A 25,459-nucleotide genomic window follows, 5' to 3' on the forward strand; every position below is an offset into this window, starting at 1 on the left:
CTCCTACACAACTGAATGAATCTGGACGCGGAACCCCAGCTGCACAACTGCACATGCTGACCAACATTCCTGTAAACTTTGGTGACTTTAGGTCAAATACTTTTGGAGCTACGCATGACACAACATTAAATTGACCAATTTTTAACTAAGTCAAGGGCCATAACCAGTGTACCAAATTCAGATTTGAATCCACTAGCCTGTTCGGGCTACCAGATTGGAAATTTTCCAAGCCCGACACCAATTTCACTAGCCCGAACTTTAATACCTTAAAATGTCATAATTTTTGCACCATATAACATTTTGTTTTACAGACATCTCTATGCATGTTTGAAGTAATAAAAAAGACATACAGTACATGTCTGCCATGTTTTTGAAAAATTTTAACTCTAAATACTCCAGTCCAGATCAGCATCGTCAGAGTCCAAAAGCATCGGACATGACACTCCTTGCCAAAACAAAATCTAAACTGTTACGCCCAATTTTTTAGGATCCGCACTTGCCAATTACTGCAACTCAGACTGTTGACAATTTGCAAGATGTAATAACGAGTGCTGAATATACATTTACACACATGCTGATAGCATAATTTAAGCTCCGCCTACTCCAGGTACTTGTGAGATTTTCGCGAGAAGTATGAAAGCTAATCAAATTATCTGTTACGCTAGAGGTGACTGTATTCAGCCAACCAGCGCTGCGGTTACGTCTTTGACACTGTGTTTGATTGTCAACACGTGAGAGTGCAAAACCAACAATAATTCCATAAGCGTTTCTCAGTCTGGATGCAGTACTCGTTTAATTAGCATGATTTTTTAAACAAATCAGGAAAATTCGGTAGCCTGGTCGGGCTTGTACCTGCGGCAAATCGGTAGCCCGAGCTGAAATTTGGTAGCCACGGGCTGTCAGACTACCGCGAATTTCGAACACTGCATAACTCCTACATGACTGAATGAATCCAGACGTGAAACCCCAGGTGCAAAACTACACATGCTGACCAACATTCTTGTAAAGTTTTGTGACTCTACATCAAATACTTCTGGAGCTAGGCGCGACACAACACTAAAATGACCAATTTTTACAAAGTCAGGGGCCATAACTCCTACATGACTGAATGAATCCAGACGCGAAACCCCAGGTGCACAACTACACATGCTGACCAACATTCCTGTAAAGTTTTGTGACTCTACATCAAATGCTTTTGGAGCTAGGCGCGACACAACATTCTTGGAAGGACGGACGGACAGATGGACGGACAAGAGCAAATCTATATGCCCCCATCACTCATGGGGGTGGGGGGGGACAAAAAAAACTCCCTTCATATTTATATTTACCAGTCTGCAAGATTATCATCAAACCTTCTGTATCAGATTTTTACAACCAGTCTAAATGGCGTTCTTTCAAAAAAAAAACACCACAATCTGTCAGAAAAATAAAAACAATTAGTCTAATGCTTTGAGATTTTTTACTCACCTGTCTGAACTTCTTTGATTTGTGTATGAGGTCGGCAAGAAGTGGCTTTGGTCTGTGTGAATGGTTTACACAACAGTGATTTATTCTTCACAGATATTGGTGGTGGTGGCTGTATAATGATCTGTTGCTGAACAGTCTGGTTTCCTGTTGTTGTTGTAGTTGCCTGAAATTTTATATGAACAACTGAAGGACACTTTCATTGTTACTATAATTAACAATATTGTAATGCCGATAGCAAACTTTGCGCTATTTTTATGCCCCCCTTCAAAGAAGGAGGGGTATATTGTTTTGCAGATGTCGGTCGGAATGTAGACTAATCCGTTTCCGGATGATAACTCAAGAACGCTTGGGCCTAGGATCATGAAAGTTGATAGGAAGGTTGGTCATCACCAGCAGATGACCCCTATTAATTTTGAGATCTGTATATCAAAGGTCAAGGTCACAGTGACCCTGTATAGTTAAACGGTATCGGATGATAACTCAAGAACGCCTGAGCCTAGGATCATGAAAGGTTATAGGGAGGTTGGTCATGACCAGCAGATGACCCCTATTGATTTTGAGGTCAGTATGTCAAAGATCAAGGTCACAGTGACCCGGAACAGTTAAAAGATTTCCGGATGATAACTTAAGATTGCTTGGGCCTAGGACCGTGAAAGTTGATAGGGAGGTTGGTCATCACCAGCCGATGATCCCTACTGATTTTGAGGTCATTAGGTCAATTTCAAGGTCACACTGGCCAGGAACAGTTAAACGGTTTCTGGACGATAACTTGAGTACGCTTGAGCCAAGGGTCATGAAAGATGATACAGAGGTTCATCATGACCAGCAGATGACCCCTATTGAGTTTGAGGTCAGTAGGTCAAAGGTCAAGGTTACAGTGACTCGGAATATTTAAACCTTTTTCAGACAATTACTTGAGAACGCTTGGGCCTAGGATCGTGAAACTTGATTGGGAGGTTGGTCATGACCAGTAGATGACCCCTGTAGATTTTGAGGTCAGTGGGCCAGAGGTCAAGGTCTCATTGATCTGGAACAGTTAAACCCTTTTCAGACGATACCTGGAGAACACTTGGGCCTAGGATCACGAAACTTAATAGGGAGGTTGATCATGACCAGCTGATGACCCCTGTTAATTTTGAGGTCAATAGGTCAAGGTCACATTGAACCAGAACAGTAGATTTTTTGTTTACAGTGAGCAAATAATTTCAGTTCCTTGTGCAATTATTGAATGCATCAAGGGGGGCATTTCGTGTTCGACGAGCTCTTGTTCTCTAAATTTTGAGGTTCATTTTTCAATTTCAGTACTGATGCTATTGTAGACTTTACACTGGGTTATACAGTCAGACAGGAAACATATTTATGACTAACGGAAGAGAAGTAGTATTTAAAAGCAGGACATTGTAGTAGTGGCATTTATTGAGAGGAGATTTTCCACACTGATTTGACAGCATCAGCCAGGGTTTTATGTTTTGTCTGTAAATTTTGGAAGCAGTATTGCTCACAAATTTAGAACATGGATGAATATTTATGTTTGCAACCTGCTAGGATTCCAATTCTTACACAAAAAGCATTAGACAACCAACAATTAAATGGAGAAAAAGAATGCAACACAAAAATACCTATATACATTATGAAAGGTACCTACAGAGGTTCATCATGAATTCAATTATGAAATATATGGTGTTCCAGGATACAGATTTCATCAACTTTAGGACATGAGGAATAGTGACTGCGGAATCTGAAACATTTGGAATCCTCCCTCTTCATGGTATAAGTACTGAATTTCACTAACGCACCATTTAGCATGGTATTACAATAAATTTGCATAAACTTGTCTTAATTCATATAAATGAAAACCAGTATTTACCTTGATTCCCTGCTGCTGGTTGGTTACTGTCACAGGAGTTGATGATTTAATATTGATCTGTTGCTGTGTACCTGAAATATATGTACATATATATCTATATATCCATCCTGTAATGTATGTACACAATATATTTTCTTCCACACATCACATTAAGTCATGTTGTCACTTTTCACAAATTTCAAGCATCAGCCAGAAGCTGGACAGAATCACAACCTTCCACAAGACAGATGACTTGAAGAACTCTACTTCAATGCATACAGTGTTTCAACCCGCTTAGCTGACAATGGCAAATCAATCCAAGAACCCTACAAACATTTTTACGACAGAGAAGACTACAAGAAATGGCATGACTAAGTTAATTTTTCAAATGCCTAGCTAAAGGAAAATAGAACAAGAGCTGTTTGTACTCCTAAGATCACTATGACCTTGACCTTTGACACGAGAAACATTAGGAGCAATGTACTGACCATAGGCAATCATCCTATCAAGGCTGACAAACAGTTCTTTAGTTATTGAGCAGAAATCATTTTCAGTTTTGAGGTCACTATGACCTTGACCTTTGACCTACTGACAACCTATATTAGAGGAAGGAGCTTCCCTGATTCTGTAGTGTGCCAGGTTTAAAGCACCTGAACAAGGGACTCTTATCCCAATGCAAGTAATTTTTAGTTGCTGGAGTAGAGGATCAAACTCGTGACCCCTGATTCACTGTACTATTGTGTCCGCTTTTATATGATGTAAGGTTAAGCTGTTTGTATAAATACCTTGTGGTGCCAAGGAGACCACATTAGAGATTATTGGGAACGAGTCACCATCTTTCTTAGTCGCTCGGGCCTTTCCTGCTGGTTGTTGCTGGGCAGCAGCTGCTACTTTAGGAGCTGTAATAAAATCATATCAAAATAGAAAGAATTCCTTGTTAGAACAAAGTCGTTCTATTAACTTCACAACACCACACAAAACAGAATATAAATGCAAAAAGTTTGTCTTTCATCTTAAGTTGTACTTATACAAATCTCAACAGATGATTCCAAAGCCATAAAACATGTGTAGCATATTTTGTAAGGTTATAAGCATTAACTATATGGTAACTAAAGTATTTAGTCACAGAAAAACTAAATATGCGTATCTTTTTTTGTTTCTGTTCTACTTTTAAAACATTAAAATTTCAATACTACAAAATATCAATAACAATTTTTCCTTTTCATTCTGTTGTTTGGCATTTTCAACATCATTTCAGATAACTAAAGCAGTTAACCTAACAAGTGACCCTTGATTTTATACCAGCATTAACAGTTTCCTGCAAGTAACTGACATTATATTAACAAGAAATACAGCTGGAGGACAGATGACACTGTATTAAATACAGTCAAACATCATGGAGAAACCTCCAACAGCAGACACTACAAGCAAGCATACAGTCTGGGGTGCAGGTGTCATGACCTTTTTATATGCAGACTTTGTATATTCATAACAAGTTACCTTTTGTTACAACTCTCCCTGATCGTGTTGTTGTCTGCTGTTGTTGTTGTTGTTGTGCAGGGGAAACACCTTTGCCTGCATTTACTGCATTATTCACTGAATTTTGATGTGGTACCTGAAAGGTAAAATTCTTATGCATTATTCATTGAATTTTGATGTGGTCCCTGCAGTGTGAAATTTTACTGCATTATTCATTGAATTTCGAGTGGTACCTGAAGAGTGAAATTTTACTGCATTATTCATTTGATTTCAATGTGGTACGTATATAGTGAAATTTACTTCTTTATTCATTGAATTTTGATGTGGTACCTGAAGAATGAAATTTTATTGTATAATTCGTTGAATTCTAATGTGGTATCTGAAGAGTGAAATTTAACTGCATTATTCATTCAATTTTGATGTGGTACCTGCAGTGTAAAATTCTTATGCATTATTTGTTGAATTTTGATGTGGTACCTGCAGAGTGAAATTTTTCTGCATTATTCATTGAATTTTTAAGTGGCATCTACAGAGTGAAAATTTACTGCATTATTCATTGAAATACATGTTACAGTTCCAGCAAAAATGGAACATTTACTGCATAAATCATTGAATTATGTTATGGTACCATCAATTAGTGATCATTTACTAAATTAAAATATTTTCTTCTTGTAAAAGTCAGCAAAAATGAACACCTGCATTATTCATTGAAATATGTTGTTAAAGTGTATATATGTAAATTACCTGTTTAGCAGGTGCTTGAAACTGTGCCTGGAACTGCATCACACAACCGTACGAGCAGAAATTTCTAACCGATGCATCACTCATTGTCAGATGGTACTGGGCTGGTACAAACTTTCGACACTGGTCACATGTCACTGCCTAAATAACACACAAGAAAAGCAAGAATTTTTTTTAAGAAATACATGAAACAACAAGGAAAATATGTAAAACTAAAAAGACAAATAAGTTACTTTTCTGAGTCGAGGAAATCAAGTCAAGTTTAAAAGCAGAAGCTATTATACTATCCGACTTGCAGCCTAGAGATGAAAAAAGCAACAAAAGTGAAGATAGATCCCTGTGACCTTGACCTTTAAAGGCAATGACCCCAAAAATTAAAGAGATCGTCCTGTAGTGGTACTCTGCAATTGCGTAAATTCTGAAAGCTATAGCTATTACTCCTCCTGACAAAGTCCAGGAACCATTCTCAACATCCAGGTCACCATGACCTTGAACTTTGAAATTATTACCCAAAAGTTCCTAATGCGTTGATTAATCATGATGCAAAGTTTGAAAGCAGTAGCTGTCTGACTTAGATTATAGAAATGGAAAATTTCAATGGACAGAAGGACAGATGGAAAATGCCATAAAACATCTTTTTTTTCAAAACATGGATACAAAAAATGGCTATACAAGTTTTTTTAAGTGTAAGTCATCTTAGCTGAAGTTATGGAATTCAAACAAGAGTCTAGGACTCTGATTTTGGAATTTTCAAGAACTCTTTTGTTTGTTTTAAGTTTTGTGCCTTTTTTCAACAGTATTTCAGTTATGTAACAACTACAAGCATAATTTCAATGCAAAAAAAAATTGAACGAATGAAATACTGCAGGACAGTAATATCTCTGGGTTAGTAAACTAACCACAGTCTGTATGAAACCATTTTAAAACACGAACAGGAAATTTCAAGTTAATAAAAATCAAGTAAAATCTGAACAGACTTGTGTTTATGTATGTACTTAAAAGAGAACTAAATATAGACAATATCACAATAATAAATAGTCCCGCAGCTGTATTCACTTAAACAGTGCCTTTGAAACAGAGATTTTTATATAAGAAACAGAAAATATTAACTACAACTAGTCTTACAGAAGAAACATTTTACTTTACCTGATTTGATGTTGCCTGTAGGTTGACCCTGTATAGTGATAGACAATTCAGAGAGCAGAATAGCTGATATTTGTTGTTAGCATCTACACGTTCAATCATATCAAAGTTACTCTTTTTGTTTCCACACCAAGCACATGGCACAGTCTTTTTATTTGTATTCCTAAATGTATTCACACACATAAAACTACAGAAGCGCCGCTGCTGGCCCTCAAATTGCACATACTGTGGAGCTTGGTTTTCCGAATTCAAATTCGTGCCACAGTTGTCACACGTGTTCAGTGTAAGTTTGTTTGCATACTGGAATGCTGAGAAGCATGGATCGCTACAAAGTCTGTTCACTTTTGAATCAAGCTTAAATTCATGTTTCACTGGGCCGACTTTACCGCATACAGCACATATGAAGTTCCCTTTTGGTGCTTTTGACGCTTTTTGCCCTTTCTGAACCCCAACTATCTCAACGTCTTTGTTATTCTTTTCTTCAAACTTCTGAAGACAGTTCTGACTACAGAAGTCTTTAAATGTTTCTCCAACAGGGGCCATAAAAGAATCTGTACTTTGTGCCAGATCTTTATTACAGAATGCACAAAGTTTCATTCGCTTTACATAATCATTATTACAGTTTGTGCTACAGAAATGTTTCACCTCGTTCCCTACTCGGCAACAAAACTTGGCTTTGTTGTTCGGAAAGATGGCTCCAGAGCAATAACTACAGTTGTTGCTAAGACCTCCCTGATACTTTCCGAGACATTCTTCCCCACAAAAATCAAGGCCCTGCCAATTTAGGAATGGTTTTGAAGTGCGTACATTCATCAACTGGCATACTGTGCAGGTCTTGTACACCTGTGACTGCTGAAATCACATAATAAGTATAATAACTAAAAGCTTAAAATCATATAATATATCCTTCCATCTGGATTATAGAACCTTTTCAGTAGATCACTGTAATATAACAATAAGACTATCACTTGATAAACAGGCAAATAAAAATCAGAAGTAATTTCACTGGAATGGAACTACACTTGAATGATAAAGAACATGAATAAAAATATAACCTCATTTGTGAAGAAAATGCTTCAATAAAGAAATAGGTGAAAATACTTTACAAAAATATACAAGTATATGCTAAACCATTTTTATATGTAAAAGACATTTAAAAATATTGTTGAATTATTTTTTTCCAACAATTATTGCCACATCCCAACATTGAGCATAATATTGAACATAGAGAATAAAATGGGTAAAATTTGGACAAAAAATCATTGGAAAAGCATGAAATAAACAGAAAATTTGTTTGTCTGAAATGTAAAATTAAATAACCTTTCCCTTGTGAAATAGATTTTACATTTTCAAATACTGGAGCTGGTCTTTGCTCATTGAAAAATATTTCAATCTTCCTACCAAATATCACCTAATTCTGTCTCCTTATTTACATGATACATTTTACAATTTTTTAGAAAATGTTTCGAGTAAGAAGACCCAGATACTGTCTGAAATGTATTCAACAATACTGGTTATCTTACCTGCTGAAATGATGCCTGTTGGTTAGGTACTGCCTTTACTGGTGCTGTATTCTTCAATGGGGTAGGTGCCGGTTTACTGTTGGTCTGTTGGTCCGGTTTAGACTGGGCCTGGGAAATACCTTCAGCCTGTTTTAGGTATGTGGTCGGACTGCTGCGGAAACGTTTGAAGCAGGTATCATCACACAGGTGTTTTACATCACCATTCCTTACAATGTTGTATTTGCATTTCCCAACCTTTTGAAAATGTAAGTAACAATAATATTCTGCAACAATAAGCAATGAATGGAATTTTTCATGACACTCTGTAGCCTACAGCGCTTGGGAGGCACCAGTCAACTAAATGTTAATACAATTACCTAGACTTGAACTATGATAATACGAAAAACATTAAATGCAACTATATTTGGGAAATACCATGTTTTTACTTTGTATGCAATTAACTGAAATATGCAATTAAGTGATATGCAATTAAGCGGAATCTACTGTATTTATGAAATACAAGCATACCTTTCCACATACAATACAGGTCTGTATCTTTGATGGTTTTGGCTTTGGTACAGGCTTTTTCTCCTCCTTGATAGCAATAACATCATCATCTTCATCTTCTTTAGCTACAATAATAATTTAATAAATGTCACATCAATTCCTTTAAGAAGAGTTAAAAGGGTAACCCCTTGCTTGTTTGTTTCAAGTTTAGTGCCGTTTTTCAACAGTATTTCTGTTACAAAACAGCAGACAGAAAACCTAACCAGTGTCCTGGATTCTGTACCAATACTGACCTGTTCAGTGCAAACAACTGACAAATTTTCCGCATGAATCAGAAATGGAAGACGAAGGATTTCACATGATGTCTAATATCAAATTGTCACAGATTATATGCCTCGCCCGTGATTCGAATTCACTGCCCTGCAATCCGTACATCTGCACTCTCCATACTGAGCTAAAGTTGAAGGCTAAAATTCAGAATTTATGTAACAGTCTCATTCTGAGTCATTCAGTATTGTATATAACAAGCACTGAAATTAATTGAGCCGTGCCATGGGAAAACCAACATAGTGGCTTTGCGACCAGCATGGATCCAGACCAGCCTGCGCATCCGTGCAGTCTGGTCAGGATCCATGCTGTTCACTAACAGTTTCTCTAATAGCAATAGGCTTTGAAAGCGAACAGCATGGATCCTGACCAGACTGCGCGGATGCGCAGGCTGGTCTGGATCCATGCTGGTCGCAAAGCTACTATGTTGGTTTTCCCATGGCACGGCTCAATTGTATACCTTTGGATTCCTGCTTTATTTTCTTTTTAAGTTCTTCATTCACAATTTTCTTGATGTCTTCTTTTTCTGTGGCTGTAGCTGCAGCAAGAGATTCCTGCTTAACTTTTACCTGTAACCATAATTTTAAGCTAAAACTGGCCAGTTAACTTCACTTGTAATGACCGAATCAAACGCTAACAGTCTTTCACACAAGATACATTTTTATTTTACAATAACATTATCAAAATGAATCAAAATGTGTACCAGCACCTTTTTAAGTTTTGCCTTGCCTAGTTCTTCTACTTCGAATCTGTGTTACAATATATTACAGCATTTTTCCAAAAGTTAAAATTCTGACGTTCTTGATTAATTTCAAAAGAAATCAACATGTAAATTAAAAATCTCTATCAAGTATTTGTTTACGTACTGATATAACGCAACTCAATCACTGTTATTTTACCTGCTCATTTACTTCATTGTTCTTTGTAGTCTTTTTCTCTTCTGCATTATCTCCCTTAGCTGATGCATTCTCAGAAGTCTGTTCAGAGTGGTCCCCCTTGTCTTCTACACCAACAGCAGACGTCACACCAACAATCTTCAGATTACTACTTCCTGTGTTAGAATTTTCACTTTCATTTGCTTTGTCTGAAACAGTAAGATTTATATTAACATCAGCTTCAGAATATTTAACTGCGAAAGAAAAGGTAGATAAAAGATTGAAAATACAGTGGAACTCCGTTCCCTCAAACTAAGATAATTCAAACACCACCCATTGCTCAAACTCGTCAGGTCCCGTCCAAAGTCCTATATAATCTTTATTGTTCAATAACTCGAAGTACCGATAACTCGAACAAATTTTGACGGTCCTGTCGAGTTTGAGATTGCGAAGATTGACTGTAGTTTTCAAGCTGTGTGTGAACTACTGACAGAAAATGCTGATTTTCATTAAACTAGATGATATTAGAAAATGAGATGGTTATTTAATGTCTTTTTATTTCTTGATAAAATTACAAACAAACCTGATTCTGTACTATCCATACGCTCTTTCTTTATCTTGACACTTGACATGTCAAAACTTGGAGATTTCCTGTTTGAAGTCCCTTCTGATTGGTTAGAGTTATCACCAGAGGGAGTGACTTCTGACTGACTAACAGCTTCAGATTGGTTAGAGTTGTCACCAGGGGGAGTAGTTTCTGACTGACTAACAGCTGCTGACTGGTTAGAGTTATCACCAGAGGGTGTGACTTCAGACTGACTATCAGCTTCAGATTGGTTAGAGTTATCAGCAGAGGGCGTGACTTCAGACTGACTATCAGCTTCAGATTGGTTAGAGTTATCAGCAGAAGGTGTGGCTTCTGACTGCATGACATTGTCTGGTTGGCTACTGTTATCAGCAGAGGGTGTGGTTTCTGACTGATTGGCAATCTCTGATACCTCAGTAAGATCTTTCTCTGAGGAGGTGGACCTTTGTTCTGGAGATTTTGTAGATGATCTGTGGACAGCTTCATCCTCTGTTTCACCTTCTTCAGAATTGGATAGATCTTCACCATCGTTTGCTTTATCAGGTATCATTTCCTTTGAAACTTCTTCTGTTGCCTGGTCACTCTCCTGTGAACAATTCTAACAAATGTTACAAATGTATACGCCTACTATAGTATAACTGACAAAATCTTTTGGGTGGATTAAATGAAAACATGTAGGCTTACACAGAGTTAAAAATTTAAAGGTAGGGTTTCAAACATTCAAACTTACTTCCTTTGATTATGCAAATATAAATCTTTCTATGGGATATGACATGTTGAAATTTCATACTTTAACATGAATGACATAGGATGAGGATAGACAGGGCTACTGATCATAAATTTTGTATTGATATAACAAATGACAAATAACTTAAGAATATATGGCAGTATGAAATAGTCCAATCTGAGTTAATTTCAAGACTGGATAATCTTTTTTTTTTTGCTCTTGTAATCTGTAAGATTCTCTGTAAAGTGTAAGCATATAAAATCATTTGATCTTTGTTCAACACAAACATATCTATAAAATTGCACATCATTCTGATAATATAAATACATCTGAACCTGCCTTAGCAGTCACCTGTATTCAGCAGCCACTTGCCTTAAGCAAGCACTCTGCTAACTTTCCAAACTGACTTTTTGCTCTAATATCAACTTGACTTATGCTGCTTTAAGCAGCCAGACTATGTCACACCCTTTGCTAGCTGCTTATACAGGTTTGACTGTATGTAACACCCTTTGCTAGCTGCTTATACAGGTTTGACTGTATGTAACGAACAACATCTTTTTTTATTAAATTTCAAAATGATGTGAGCAAATAATGAGGCTAGTAACTACACAATGTTTGAATTTAATGTTAGGAAAGTGTAAGAATATAGTTTTACATGTACACTTGTGCAATATTAGTGAAATATTTCACTAGAGACAGGTAAACAAAAAATTTTTCAGTTTCAATCCTAATGTAATATTAAACAGAATGTAACTCCAGTAAACAATTAAACAATTTACAAACTATCAGTCAATTATAAGCCTAATTTACCTAAATTCTGACTTCAATCCATTTACGATTAAATAGATTCTCAATGCAGACATATTTGTTCACACAGAGATTCCATACAAACTCATAATCATCCATACCTGTCCAGCAGTTTCCTCCTTGTTAATATCAGTTTCTTCAACTTCATTGGCAACTGCATCATCTGCCATTTCAGCAACTTCCATATTCTCCAATTCAGTTTCTTTACTCTCAGCCACATTTGATTCAATATCCATTGCTTCCTCTCCCGTAGTAACAGGTTCTTCCACTACACCCTTACTGTCCTCTTCTGCAGGTTCATTTATATCAACCGCCTCTTCAGTTTCCTCTACTTCTTTTGAATCAATACCTTTAACTACATCAGATTTTTCCGCCTCTTCAACATCTTCAGTATCAACAGGAGACTCTAATCTATCCTTATCAACATCTCCTAAAGCTCCCTTTAAATCACCAACCTCTTCAGTTACCTCTACATCTCCTTTGGCATCAATACCTTCAATTCATTGTTTTCAACAATTTCAGTATTTACAGGAGACTCTAATCCATCCTTATCGTCCTCTCCTAAAACTTCATTTATATTGCCAGCCATTTCACTTATATCCATTTCTCCTTTAGCAGCTATATCGTCAACTACAGATGTTACTTCCCCTTTTGCAGCAGATTCATTTTCCTCAACATCAGTCTTTTCAAATTCATGGGACATGTCTCCTTTTAAAGCTGTATTATTTCCATTGTCAGAAATTTCTAAAGAATCATCTTTATTTTCCATTTGTTCCAACTGGGGCTCTGGTTCCTCCAATATCTTTATTTCTTCACTGTCTTTTTTACCTTCAGCTTCAGTCTGTGCAAGTTCAAGGTCCTCAGCACTATTGAAGTCTGCAATGCCTGCTCCAACCTCTACGCTTCCATAATTTTCTACTTCCTGCATAAAGTACAGTTGCATCTCAACAGAACATGTATCGTTTGGACAAGCATAAAGCTAGGAGATTGCAAAATATCGAAGTTAATATTATTTGATTTTGGAGAATTGCTTCCACTGAAACTTTGTACATTAAGTAATGCAAAATATTGAATGACCTCGATTTATCTAGCTGAAACAATACTTTTTGTCATATATCTGAGCAATCCTCTGCTTACTGACACAACTAAAGTGAGGTTAGCACTAAGCAACTTTGTTATAAAACTATTAACAATAAAACTGTGCTAAAAAGTAGCTTCTGCCAGACCAGGGTTGCTGCTACTGAATCGATGGTGAATGAGTATGTGTGCGCAATAAAGATTAATAAAGAGTTCCTAATAGTATTATACAATGAAATAAACTTGAAAAATAGGACCTTCCCCTCTCAAGTTAAAATCTTTCAAAACCTTCAGTTAGTCACATCAAACAAAACAACTACCACCATGTTAAAAATCACTTGCCTACATTAGCACGCAAAAATAACCCTGCTTTAATTGTAAATACACGTATCCATTTCTACTCCACAAGTTTCCTTTAAATTAAACCAACTCCATCTACAATAGCTGCCAGGTAGAGTCAACTGTCAATACCCGTAAACCAAAGTAACGTAAAGTTTGAAGTGCCACATGTACATAGTAAATACCTGATTCAGATCCAAGCTACTTTCATCCTGGTCTTTTATAACAGAACCTGAGTTAGCGCCTGCCTCTACCACACTCTGCTCTTCTCCTGTAATTATAATTTACCTTTTTAATGTTGATAACATACACTGAAATCCTAATTATTCAAGAAGACCTTATTTTTGTGGATTTTATCCATGCATCAATCCAACAAAAACTGTTCCAATAAACAAACGAAATTCTCATTTTTCATATCTTCAACAAGAAATATCACTGTAAACTGACATATGCCCCCAAAATGTATAGATCTGTGATGAGGTATAGTCCTATTACCACTTAACAACTCCAGGAAAGGTACGTTCCAATGCAAGTCGTGTCTAAACCATGACATGTGACAAATGTTATGGTGTTGCTCTGTGTAACCTTGATTCAATTCTTATGTGTAATTTAACAGGAAACCCCTCACATACATATACTTATGCTCCAGACAAGTGGCTGTATGCTCTTCTGTTTTCAATTTGTGTGGCTAAAAGACACATTAAATCACCTTAAAATTCACATTAGGAAGCCATATAGACCAAAGATGTGGCAGCAGACAGACAAACTGACAGACAGATTGACAATTTGATTACTGTATGCCACCCTTCAAGGGCAAAAAAATTGAAATTCACAAATTCATATGTGCAAAAATAGTGCTTTTTGGCCAAAACCATGAAATTCCTTGCCTATAATTTGATCTTTTTGTTACTAATCTATGTTATCAAATAAAGCTTAAATTTATCCTCAGATGGCAAGAAAAGAATCATCATTTAAATCAATCTCTAGACTATTGGATTTCTATATTAATACTGCACTGCACAAAAAAATATATAAAAACAACAATTAAACCTATTACTGCATAACTGAGCTGACTGAATCGCAGGAAATTTTCTTGAGCCTCAGACATCCCTATAGACAAGTTTCAAACTTACCCTGATAATCTTTGTCATCTTCATTAGCACCCAGGAGCTCATCTTCATTTAAATCTTCATCCTCCTTTTCCTGTTCAGTATTTTCCTCTGCTAAGTTGGATGCTGAAGCATCCTGGTTGCTTTTGCTGTCACTATCTTCAGCTATGTGTTCTACTCCGTCTCCAAACTCGTTATCCTCTTGTTTGTTACTTACACTTTCTTGTGTAACATCACCTGTATCTTCAACTGGAGCTCGAGTTTGAGAGATCTCTTCAGTACTACCTTCTCCCTCACCTCGGCCTTCTGCTATATCCTGCGTGTCTATTATGTTTTTGTCTTCAACAAGAGGTTCTTCTAAATCCAAAACATCATCATCATTTCTATTAAGCTCTTCGCTTTCATTTATGTTACTAATTTCTTGACTTTCACTTAAAATTATTGCATTTTCATTACTTTTTTCAAGACTATCAAGATTATCATTACCTATATTATTGCCAGCACCATCAACATCTGGTTTACCTGCTTCAAGGTCCAGATTATCATCAAATACATTTTGGCTATCAGAAGTGTTTTCTTCTTTATCACTGACCTCTTGTTCACCACTATCATCAATTAAACTTAGTTCTGAGTCACTAGCACCATTTCCAGGTATTTCAACCTCTTTAGCAAGCTCTTCCAGATCATTTGCAGGTTCTGCACTTTCACCTGCCATTTCCATATCCTCCCCTGTAACAGTAGAAGTACATCTTCATAATATTAAAGTTTCTATAATATCTGTTACCACTACTGGCTTTGTATTAAAGTAACATTTTTTGTTTTGTTTTTTTGTTGGATTTAACATCGCACCGACACATGATAGGTCATATGGCGCCTTTCCAGCTTTAATGGTGGAGGAAGACCCCAGGTGCCCCTCCGTGCATTATTTCATCACGAGCGGGCACCTGGCCACCGACCTTCCGTAAGCCAGCTGGATGGCTTCTTCACATGAAGAATTCAACGCCCCGAGTGAGGCTCAAACCCACATCAATGAGGGGCAAGTGATTTGAAGTCAGCGACCTTAACCACTCAGCCATGGAGGCTCCCATTAAAGTAACTGTTTAGTTACTGTGAAGACATATAAACAATGCCTTACATGTACCTGACTTGCATCATTTCATGATTAGAGACATGGAACAATATTCTACAAATTCTTATATGACCAATTTTCCAGTGAGGCAAAATGGATGCAAACACAGATAAAGTGCAAAATTCGCAATTAGTATGCTGAAGTGCTCATGAAGTACTTTCAGTAAAGATAAACTCTGCCTGACCTTACATGAACAGCTGGAAGTCAGTGATGTAACCATGGACTGGAATACCTAATCATTGACAGATCTTATATAATAACAAGAGCACCGCCTTGCGGGTGCTGACGCTCATCTGATTTTTTTTGTATAATAGAAATATTGTCCTACCCATGATTTTCTAAGTCTAAAAAGGGCCATCACTCTTGCAAAAAGCAGGATAGAGTTATGTTTCTTCATGTACAGTGTCCACTTATGATGGTGAAAAACTGTTGCAAGTTTTAAAGCAATAGCTTTGATAGTTTATGAGAAAAGTTGACTTAAACATAATATTCAACCAAGAAAATGATTTTTCTAAGTCCAAAAGGGGCAATAATTATTGCAAAAAGCAGGATGGAGTTATGTTGCTTGCTGTACAGGGTCAGCTTATGATGGTCAACAAGAGTTGCAAATTTTAAAGCAATAGCTTTGATAGTTTAAGAGAAAAAGTTGACCTAAATATAAAACTTAACCAAGAAATCTGATATTTTCTAAGTCCAAAAGGGGCCATAAATCTTGCAAAAAGCAGGATGGAATTATGTTTCTTGCTGTACAGGGTCAGCTTATGATGGTGAACAAGTGTTGCAAGTCTTAAAGGAATAGCTTTGATAGTTTAGGATAAAAGCTGACCTAAACATAAAACTTAACCAAGAAAACTGATTTTCTAAGTCCAAAAGGGGCAATAATTCTTGCAAAAAGCAAGATGGAGTTATGTTTCTTGATGTACATGGTCTGCTTATGATGGTGAACAAGTATTCCAAGTTTCAAAGCAAAAGCTTTGATAGTTTAGGAGAAAAGTTGACCTAAACATAAAACTTAACCAAGAAATCTGATATTTTCTAAGTACAAAAGGGGCCATAAATCTTGCAAAAAGCAAGATGGAGTTATGTTTCTTGCTATACAGGGTCAGCTTATGATGGTGAACAAGTATTCCAAGTTTCAAAGCAATAGCTTTGATAGTTTAGGTGAAAAGCTGACCTAAACATAAAACTTAACCAGGCAACGCCGACGCCGACGCCGACAACCGCTCAAGTGATGACAATAACTCATCATTTTTTTTCAAAAAATCAGATGAGCTAAAAATGGCCAGTGTGAATGGATAGAGGATGAATAAAAACTGCTTGATCATTGATAATTCATCTGCATTGTTCATGAATGGGACTACTTTGTGTAGCACATGAACAAATTCCTTTGGATGTGATTTGGAATCAAATAAAGATGCTACATGATTGTCAGAAATACACTTAACTTTGGTAGCAGGATAAACCCGCAACCAAAAACTAAAATAAGCTAAATTCAGAGTTCCAGATAATATTTTCGGTCAAAGAGTACAAGTTTTTAACTATTTTACACCCTGACTTTTTTTCAAAGGGTATTTACCCCTTGATTTTCACTCAAATGTTACTCAAAAATTTCTAAAACTCAACTGCAGTTTTTTTTTATTTTACTTAAATGTCTGTAACTAAAATGTCCAAATAACATCTTTAATTGCTAATTATTAATTGCCTATGCCTTCATTTGCCCAAAATCTAATTTAATTATATTTTACAAATGCTCAAATTACATTTCAATTTTTATTTGTTGCCACTAAAATCTACTATAAGTCAATGGTGCTTCACAGGCCAGCCCTTAAAATCAAATTTGTAACTTTTTTAAAATTACCAAGTAAAAATGACTAAAAGAGAGCTGTTTCCTGACAGCATGCTGGACCATTCAAAGACTTGACAGTACAATGGACTTTCTATTTAACCTTTACCCTGCTATATTTCTAAAATGGACTGGGCCATCATTCATACTGGGCAGTACCAATAATCAAAATTTACTGACTGAATAGCTAACAGTGCAGACCATGATCAGCCTGCATGCTAAAGTTAAAGAATAGGCATATTGTCCAAATTCATGAGTTATGGGACTTGATGCCATAATCTAGTTCAATTGCACCAAAAATCTGTGTGAAGTTTCAACCAAGTATCTGCATTACTTTTAGAGATAGTAATTTCCATGTAAAACTTCAACAGTTCTGCTTTTTCAAGTCCAAAATGGGGCATAACTTTGCCAAAATATAATTCAGAGTTATGGGATATGCATCTTTCACAATGTTTTATACATCTCAATAACTTGTATTAAGTTTCAATATCTGCAGTAACCATGTTCACAACAAGACTTACAGTAACCTAGTATTTATTATGTACAGCCTGTCAAGTTACAATGTACACTGTAGACAGAATGAGCGCAGGACTCAAGCTGCCATTTCACTATTTGAAAATGGGGCTGACTTCATCACAACAAAATATTTCTCACTGTCAGACCGTATGCCAAATGGATGAAAACTACATGCTGGATATAAATCTTTTGAAAAAATACTAAGATGAGGCTGGCTTTCTGGGCATAAATTAATCCTTTTATTAGATTAAGGATTACACCTGTTTAAGTCAACTGAAAAACAATATAAATGGTGAATACACATATTAATAAACCATACTAAGACCTGTTCCGCAGGTATTTCTGAAAATTTATTACTTAACCCTTAGCCTACTGGCAGCAAGCGATTCTGCCTTTGCGACCAGCGCAGACCAAGATCAGCCTGCACATCCATGCAATCTGATTATGGTCTGCAGTGTTCGCCATTCAGTTAGTAACTTCTTGGTAAGCACCCCTTTTAACAGTTAATGGTACTGTCTAAATTGAAAGATGGAAAAGTTCATAATTATAGAAATTCAGCAGGGTAAGGGTTAAATTACCTTGCATAGAAACTGGTTCATCTGTTTCCATTTCTTCTGCACCTTTTCCAACTTCCTCATCACCATTTAAAGCACTTTCACCCCCTTCACCTTTACTCACATCATCACCAATAGTCTGATCATTACTCCACTCTGAGGCAACATCAGGCTCTGACATCAGCTTATCAGGAAAGAACTCATCAGCTTCCATTTCTTGATCCATGGCTTTAAAGGCTTTGTAAATAAAAAAAAGAACAATATTTATCCATAAGTATAAATGAGACAGTACACTTGATTTGGTATTCAACAATTTAATAATAATCTTTATATTAAAGTTCAGCATCAACCATAACTTCCATTAATAGCGAGGTCAGGCTTATGTAACCAAGTTATTTAATTACAAAGTACAATTAAACATTTTACAGATATCCCAACTTTTTCTGAATGCCAAGTGGGAGTTTTTGCATTCCAAAGTGGGAGATTTAATAATGCGGTATTTATGTTGATGGTATTACTTAACAGAAGCTTTTAATACAGGTACTAAAAACACATGTAAGGTGTAAAACATCTCTTTAGCACTCCTAATGACAAAGTAATAAACTACATGCAATGCAGCAGCTAATGATAATAACAACTTATTTGCACTTATAAGTTATAATATCACTAGTCATTACTCTTCACAATCATGTTCATGCATTTTTGAAGTCCTGAAATGTTAATATCTAACTATAGTCACCTGCACTCTTCAACTCTTTGTTGTAACTTATGCATGCCTTCTTTGCAAAATTTAATAGTTATTGCACTTTAAGCACTTATTAATACTGTATGTCTAAATTCAAAACTCCACTGAGAATTAAACCTGCACTCATATTTCTTTTGTGGGGAACAAGACTCCCCAGGTGAATTTTTACTACAAACAATGCAAAGTTATGTTAGAACCGTCAAAAGAAAATGTACAGAGTTAAAAATAATACAAGTTTAGGCAAAAGAAAATTAACTGTTTGATTCTCAACCCCGCCAACCCGTATCTAAAACTCCTAGCGCCAATTTTTTTACTGATCAAAATCCGGATATCCAAAATTGTATGTCCAGATACTGTTACACTTTCGTAAACATTGCCCAAATCTTCAGTTTAAAGGATGTGTTTGACAAATTATGATGATGCAAAGACAGTTTAACAGCATTTAAAATTTACCATGATATTTCCTCTTATTAAAAATGATTTAAGAGAAATCTTTATAAAAAATCAGCCTGCTGATACTGCGACAACCTACTTTTGATTTCAAAAACTTATAGAAACAAGAGCTGTCGGAAGACAGCAATGCTCGACTATTCAACAGCCTTGTCGATTGAATGAATATGAAAGTTGAAAAAGGGACATAATTTAGTAAAAAAGCAAAATAGGGTTATGGAACCTGCATAGTGCTTATCAGCTCATGACAGTGGACAAGTGTGTGAAGTTTCAATCCATTCCCATTAGTGGGTACTACGATACCAGCTTACATAATAGGAATTTAACCAAAAACTCCTAAGTCGAAAAAGGGGCATAATTTTGTAAAATGCGAAGTTGAGTTATTGACCCTTTGCATTGCATGTCATATCATGACAGTGAACAAGTGTGTGCAATTTCAATCCTTTCCTATTAGTGGATACTGAGATACCAGCTTACATACAAAAACTTAACCAAAAATTTCTATGTTGAAAAAGGGGCATAATTTTGAAAATAGCAAAATAAAGATATGGGACCTGCTTTGTGCATGTCAGATCATGACAGTGAACAAGTGTGTGAAGTTTCAATCCATTCCAATTAGTGAGTACTGAGATACCAGCTTACATACAAAACCTTAACCAAAAAATTCTAAGTCGAAAAAGGGGCATAATTTTGTAAAAAAGCAAAATAGAGTTATGGAACCTGTGCAATGTAAGTCAGTTTATCACAGTAAATAAGTGTGTGAAGTTTCAATCCATTCCCACAAGTGGTTACTGAGATACCAGCTTACATACAAAACCTAAACCAAAAATTTCTAAGTCGAAAAAGGGGCATAATTTTGTAAAAAACTTCTTAAAAGCAAAATAGAGTTATGGAACCTGTGCAATGTAGGTCAGTTTATCACAGTGAATAAGTGTGTGAAGTTTCAATCCATTCCCACAAGTGGTTGCTGAGATACCAGCTTACATACAAAAACTTAACCAAATCGGGACGCGGACGCCAACGCGGACGCATGGGCGAGTCCAATTTGCTAAAAAGCAAATTTAGCCAATATATTTTCTAATTTAAATTTGATTGTGATTTATTTTTATTGATAGAATATCTGTTTCAGTTGTCACACAATAATCAACACCTGGCTGTTATATCATGCAATAAACAACATTCAACAGTGGTAGGTGTGAAAATATCCGAAAACTGTTGTTTACAGATTCGTTATTAGCGATACTGGATTAATGTAAAGGAGCTAGTGGCTAATTTCTTTGTTTGTTGTTTTTTTCCCGGGAGATTTGGACTTCTTACTGGGGTAATCGGGTTTTACATCCAGAATCGGGAGAAACCTGACAGGATCGGTAGTTGGGATGTCTGATTTTATTACAGCAATGATACAACTTGTATACAAAACTTCAGCCTATTCAAAGTCAAAGAAGGACCACAATTTTAATCAATTTCAATGCACATTATAAGTGACATACTTTTTTTTTTATTATACCTCACTTTTGTCTACAATGATAAAATCCTATTACCCAAGAAGGAGATATTTTGACTATCAAAGCAAACATTTTCATCAAATTTCATGAACATCCTGCCTAAAATGTAGCTCCTATTGCATTCACAAAGTTTTTCTTTGATTTTACTGGGTGACCTAGTTCTTGACCCCAGATGACCCCTATCTGAACTTGACCTAGATTTCATCAAGACAAACATTCTGATCAAATTTCATGAAAATTCAGTGTAAAATGCAGCCACTATTGCATACACAAGGTTTATCTTTGATTTGTTCAGGTGACCTAGTTTTTGACCTCAGATGACCCATATTCGATTTTGACCTAGATTTCATCCTGACAAACATTATGATCAAATTTCATGAAGATCTAGTGTAAAATGCAGTCCCTATTGCATACATAAGGTTTTTCTTTGATTTGACCTAACAATCTAGTTTTTGTCCCCAGATTAAACATAATGAACTTGACCTAGATTTCATCAAGGCAACCATTCCGACTAAATTTTATGAATATACGGTGTAAAATGCAGTCCCTATTGCATACACATACTGTAAGGTTTTTCTTTGATTTGACCTAGTTTTAAAACCAAGATGACCTATATTCAAACATGACCTAGAATTCATCAAGGCCATCATTCTGACCAAATTTCATGAAGATCAATTGAAAAATACAGCCTCTAACACATACACAAGGTTTTTCTTTGATTTAACCTAGTGACCTAGTTTTTGACCCCAGATGACCCATATTCGAACTTGACCTTGATTTCATCAAGGCCATCATTCTGACCAAATTTCATGAAGATCAACTGAAAAATACAGCCTCTATCGCATACACAGGCTAAATGTTGACAGACGACAGACAGACGATGGATATCGAGCAATCACAATAACTCACCTGAGCATTGGACCAAAAGTGAGTCTGAATCTTTGACAATTGTAGATTTGAACTAATAAAAAACTTCAAGGAAGAATGCTTCAAAGCAAATCAAAGATTTAGGACTCCGACACCTTTCATCTAGCAATTCAAGTTCATATAGTATTACAGAGTTAGCTCTTGTTCTGATGGTTCTATTGATAAAGAATCAAAATCTCATGATGATCACACTTCTTAGGTATTAAAATCCCAGCCAATTACTGGACAGCTAGAATGCAGGCAAGGCGTATGGTTACTGGACAGCTAGACACTCAGGTTAAAGTCATTTTACCTATGATCGACCAGCCAAGTGCTTGGCCACTATTTATAAATGTACATGTTTATTAGGGTTGGATACCGGTTCCCGGTATCGGTACAATACCGAATAATCACTTCGAAAAGTACCGGTATATACTGTTTCGTAAAAGAACCGGTTCCGATTTCGGTATTTCCATAAAAGTAAAAACAAAATTCTTACAAAATCTGCGGCAAAATAAAGCAGAAATTTAAGCAAATAGCGTAATAACGCGATCGACATTGTTTACTGTGATACCGCTCACTCAGAGTAACCTCCCTTGACATGGAGAGCTAACCGTGCGAATAGTTTCGTATGCTAAATATTACCTGAAATACTTCTTTTTCTGTCGTTTTAAACAACGCAAACCAATACATAATTTCAAAATATACGACACTATTTTTCTTTGTAGTTTTCTTTTAAAACCAATGAAAAAAAATGATGTAAATAAAAAATTACGAGACTAAGCTGTAACCTACGTAAACAAATAATCGGTTTTCGCGAACCATTAGAAATAATGTTATTGTTGGAATGTTGGTTCTTTCAAGTGTTTTGAAGGTTTTTGTTCAATTAAAAATGTGTTGCAAAGTGTTTCACTTTAAAAATCATGAGTGAGAATTAGTCTGACTTGTTAGAGGGGTAATTTGAAAGCTAATAAGTGTTTAGTTAACAGTTCTAGACAGTACTGAGCTTTAAAAGCATTACTACAGAGAGTGTATTCATAGATTTAAATTGCATAGTGAGCGAGGTATCTGCTCTAGATTTTTATTTTGGAAAACTAGTCTGTAAGATTTATTTTTTACTCTTTCATAATCTAATACATACAACATTCCATTAACAGATTTAAAATGTTTATTTATCACAGCAAATTTTCATGTATATATACTTACATAGGTGTATATAATACTAAGCAAATCATTGCTTATGTAATGTACTACAAAGCATGGTATCGGTATCGTTAAAAATATTGTATCGTTTCGTTGGTATCGGTATCGGTATCGGACCGCTTTGTCCTTAACGATATCCAACCCTAATGTTTATTTAAATAAACCTTTGAACTAATGATTGTTGTTTATTTATTTCCTTCCAAGCATCCCTATATGACATCATACACACTTGATCTAGATCTTTCAGGGGCTTGTTTGTTTACAGACGACAGCTTCTTTGCCTCAATGGCGCCTTCATTAGTTGCGTCATGTAGACGCAATGAGATAAAAAGATTCATCGCGCCATAGGACAAGTTATGAGACATTTGACTTTTTGAAGTTTTTAGGTTTGTTTGATTGCCAAAATAGTTTGATTTCTTGTTAAATTACTTGATGGATACTGCATGCAGACACACCATTTACCAATGTTCCTTAAGCCCACTGTTCAGGTAGGTGTTACTATGTCTGAAACTTATTGGTTTTCAAATCTGAAAACAAAAACTAGAAAATATGAAGTTTTGACTATAAAAATATTTGTTTGTTTGATTTTATAATTACCTCTGAAAAAAGAAATCTGTCTAGTCCAGCATAAGAAAATGTCACTTTAAAATTTAGTGTTTTATACACCCTATAGTTTGAACCATGCCATATTTTACCCTGATCAATGCCAGTCAAATGCTTGGGTGTAAAAGTCGATCACTTCAGAAACTAAATGTTTTCCTTGTTAGTTTTTAATTTGTTCCGAGAAAAATACATGTAAATCTGGTCGAGCATAGGTATAAAACGAGTCTATAACTTTATGTGAATCCTCCTTTAAACCACATGCACCTGAAGATGTAGGTTTAGTACCAACATACTAAGTGTGATCATAAATATAATCATACAGTAGCAGTAAAAGATAAACTAAGGTGTGCACATCATATTTGTGTTACTTGCTGGGTTAAGCACATCACTGAATGGGAGGATAAATTGGGCGGGAGAAGTTTTACTGTTACACCGTCTAAATAATCTGCACAAAAATAGACTTAACTGGGTCAATTCAGACGCTTACGATCAATTTTATCCATTTAGTATTGCAATACAATCAAAAACATCTCTTCGACATAATACTGTAAACAACACAATTCCGTATTACCATATTTTATTTGTTTTACCTTCGTATAATGCCTCGTCAGGCTCGTGAAAAATGTCTGCAAATCAAGAGCTTACTTTCGCTTTGTTAGGCATTAGTTCGAGGCATGGCGACGCTTGGGTACAGCCTAATGAATGTTTCGTTTAGAGAAATGCAAAAGAAATTAATAAATAGTGTTAAGTAACCCCAATTCAAATAAATATTCGACATTTTACCATTGGTCGCCGTACTGACTTTCTCCGGAGCCTCGTTTTCACTTTACTCCCGCTGGCGTGCAAGCGACTTCCCTACTGAAAATTAAATTGGCATGATTTACTTCCCTTTAATTCAAGGTTCGCCCCTGGTAACTTATTTTTCTTGGTACGTTCCTGTAAAATTTAAACGTTCGAATCTCTTGAGTACATAAAGTAGTAAAAAGTACGATATTTCTTCAAATTTAAGGCTCATTAACTTTTAAAAGCTCTTTAGACATATGTTAGATATATGAAGAAAATTGCGAGTACTAACCTGGGGCGTAGCTCTTTTCGCGGGAAATTGCTAAAAATGGCGCTTAATTACATTAAAAATTTAAATGAATTTCAACTGTTTCTGATACATCTGTTTTACTTGAAATGGATTAGAATGAATGAACTACACATATAGAATCTATATGTCTTAGAACTGGTTAGTATGTAGTCTAAATAATGAGACCTCGGTAGACCGATTTTACATTTTGATATTTTACGTTGTCTATTGGAGGCTGATATCGACAAGTCAAGAAAATATAACGATATTCAACTCTCGAGTACAATTATTTGGACTAGTTAGTATGCATAGTGTAGTTCATTCATTCTAATCCATTTCAAGTAAAACAGATCTATCAGAAACAGTTGAAATTCATTTAAATTTTTAATTATGCTTTCTTC

At 35.8% G+C, this 25,459-nt stretch overlaps 1 protein-coding gene across 7 annotated transcripts in view; it reads right to left on the minus strand.

Annotated features, from left to right (window-relative positions):
• LOC128556174 (zinc finger MYM-type protein 4-like) overlaps positions 1 to 24,835 on the minus strand; it is a 38,588-nt gene extending 13,753 nt beyond the window's left edge. For 2 of the 7 annotated variants that reach the window (XM_053540299.1, XM_053540303.1), the window contains exons 1-15: positions 24,577 to 24,745; positions 18,599 to 18,811; positions 14,557 to 15,261; positions 13,609 to 13,694; positions 10,471 to 11,059; positions 9,912 to 10,096; positions 9,473 to 9,581; positions 8,707 to 8,810; positions 8,200 to 8,433; positions 6,680 to 7,528; positions 5,537 to 5,674; positions 4,814 to 4,928; positions 4,099 to 4,212; positions 3,335 to 3,405; positions 1,468 to 1,630 (exon numbers count right to left, since the gene is read on the minus strand). In XM_053540299.1, coding sequence (XP_053396274.1) covers positions 1,468 to 1,630; positions 3,335 to 3,405; positions 4,099 to 4,212; positions 4,814 to 4,928; positions 5,537 to 5,674; positions 6,680 to 7,528; positions 8,200 to 8,433; positions 8,707 to 8,810; positions 9,473 to 9,581; positions 9,912 to 10,096; positions 10,471 to 11,059; positions 13,609 to 13,694; positions 14,557 to 15,261; positions 18,599 to 18,800 — 3,664 coding nt within the window. In that variant the 5' untranslated portion in view covers positions 18,801 to 18,811; positions 24,577 to 24,745. Of the gene's footprint in view, positions 1 to 1,467; positions 1,631 to 3,334; positions 3,406 to 4,098; positions 4,213 to 4,813; positions 4,929 to 5,536; positions 5,675 to 6,679; positions 7,529 to 8,199; positions 8,434 to 8,706; positions 8,811 to 9,472; positions 9,582 to 9,911; positions 10,097 to 10,470; positions 11,060 to 12,108; positions 12,482 to 13,608; positions 13,695 to 14,556; positions 15,262 to 18,598; positions 18,812 to 24,576; positions 24,747 to 24,769 lie in introns of those variants that run through there. The other 5 variants (XM_053540304.1, XM_053540301.1, XM_053540302.1 and 2 more) reach the window with 5 other exon arrangements.
• Between the last annotated feature and the right edge of the window lie 624 nt (positions 24,836 to 25,459).

The sequence above is a fragment of the Mercenaria mercenaria genome, chromosome 4, assembly GCF_021730395.1.
Source record: "Mercenaria mercenaria strain notata chromosome 4, MADL_Memer_1, whole genome shotgun sequence".
In the NCBI taxonomy this organism is placed as follows: Eukaryota; Metazoa; Mollusca; class Bivalvia; order Venerida; family Veneridae; genus Mercenaria; species Mercenaria mercenaria.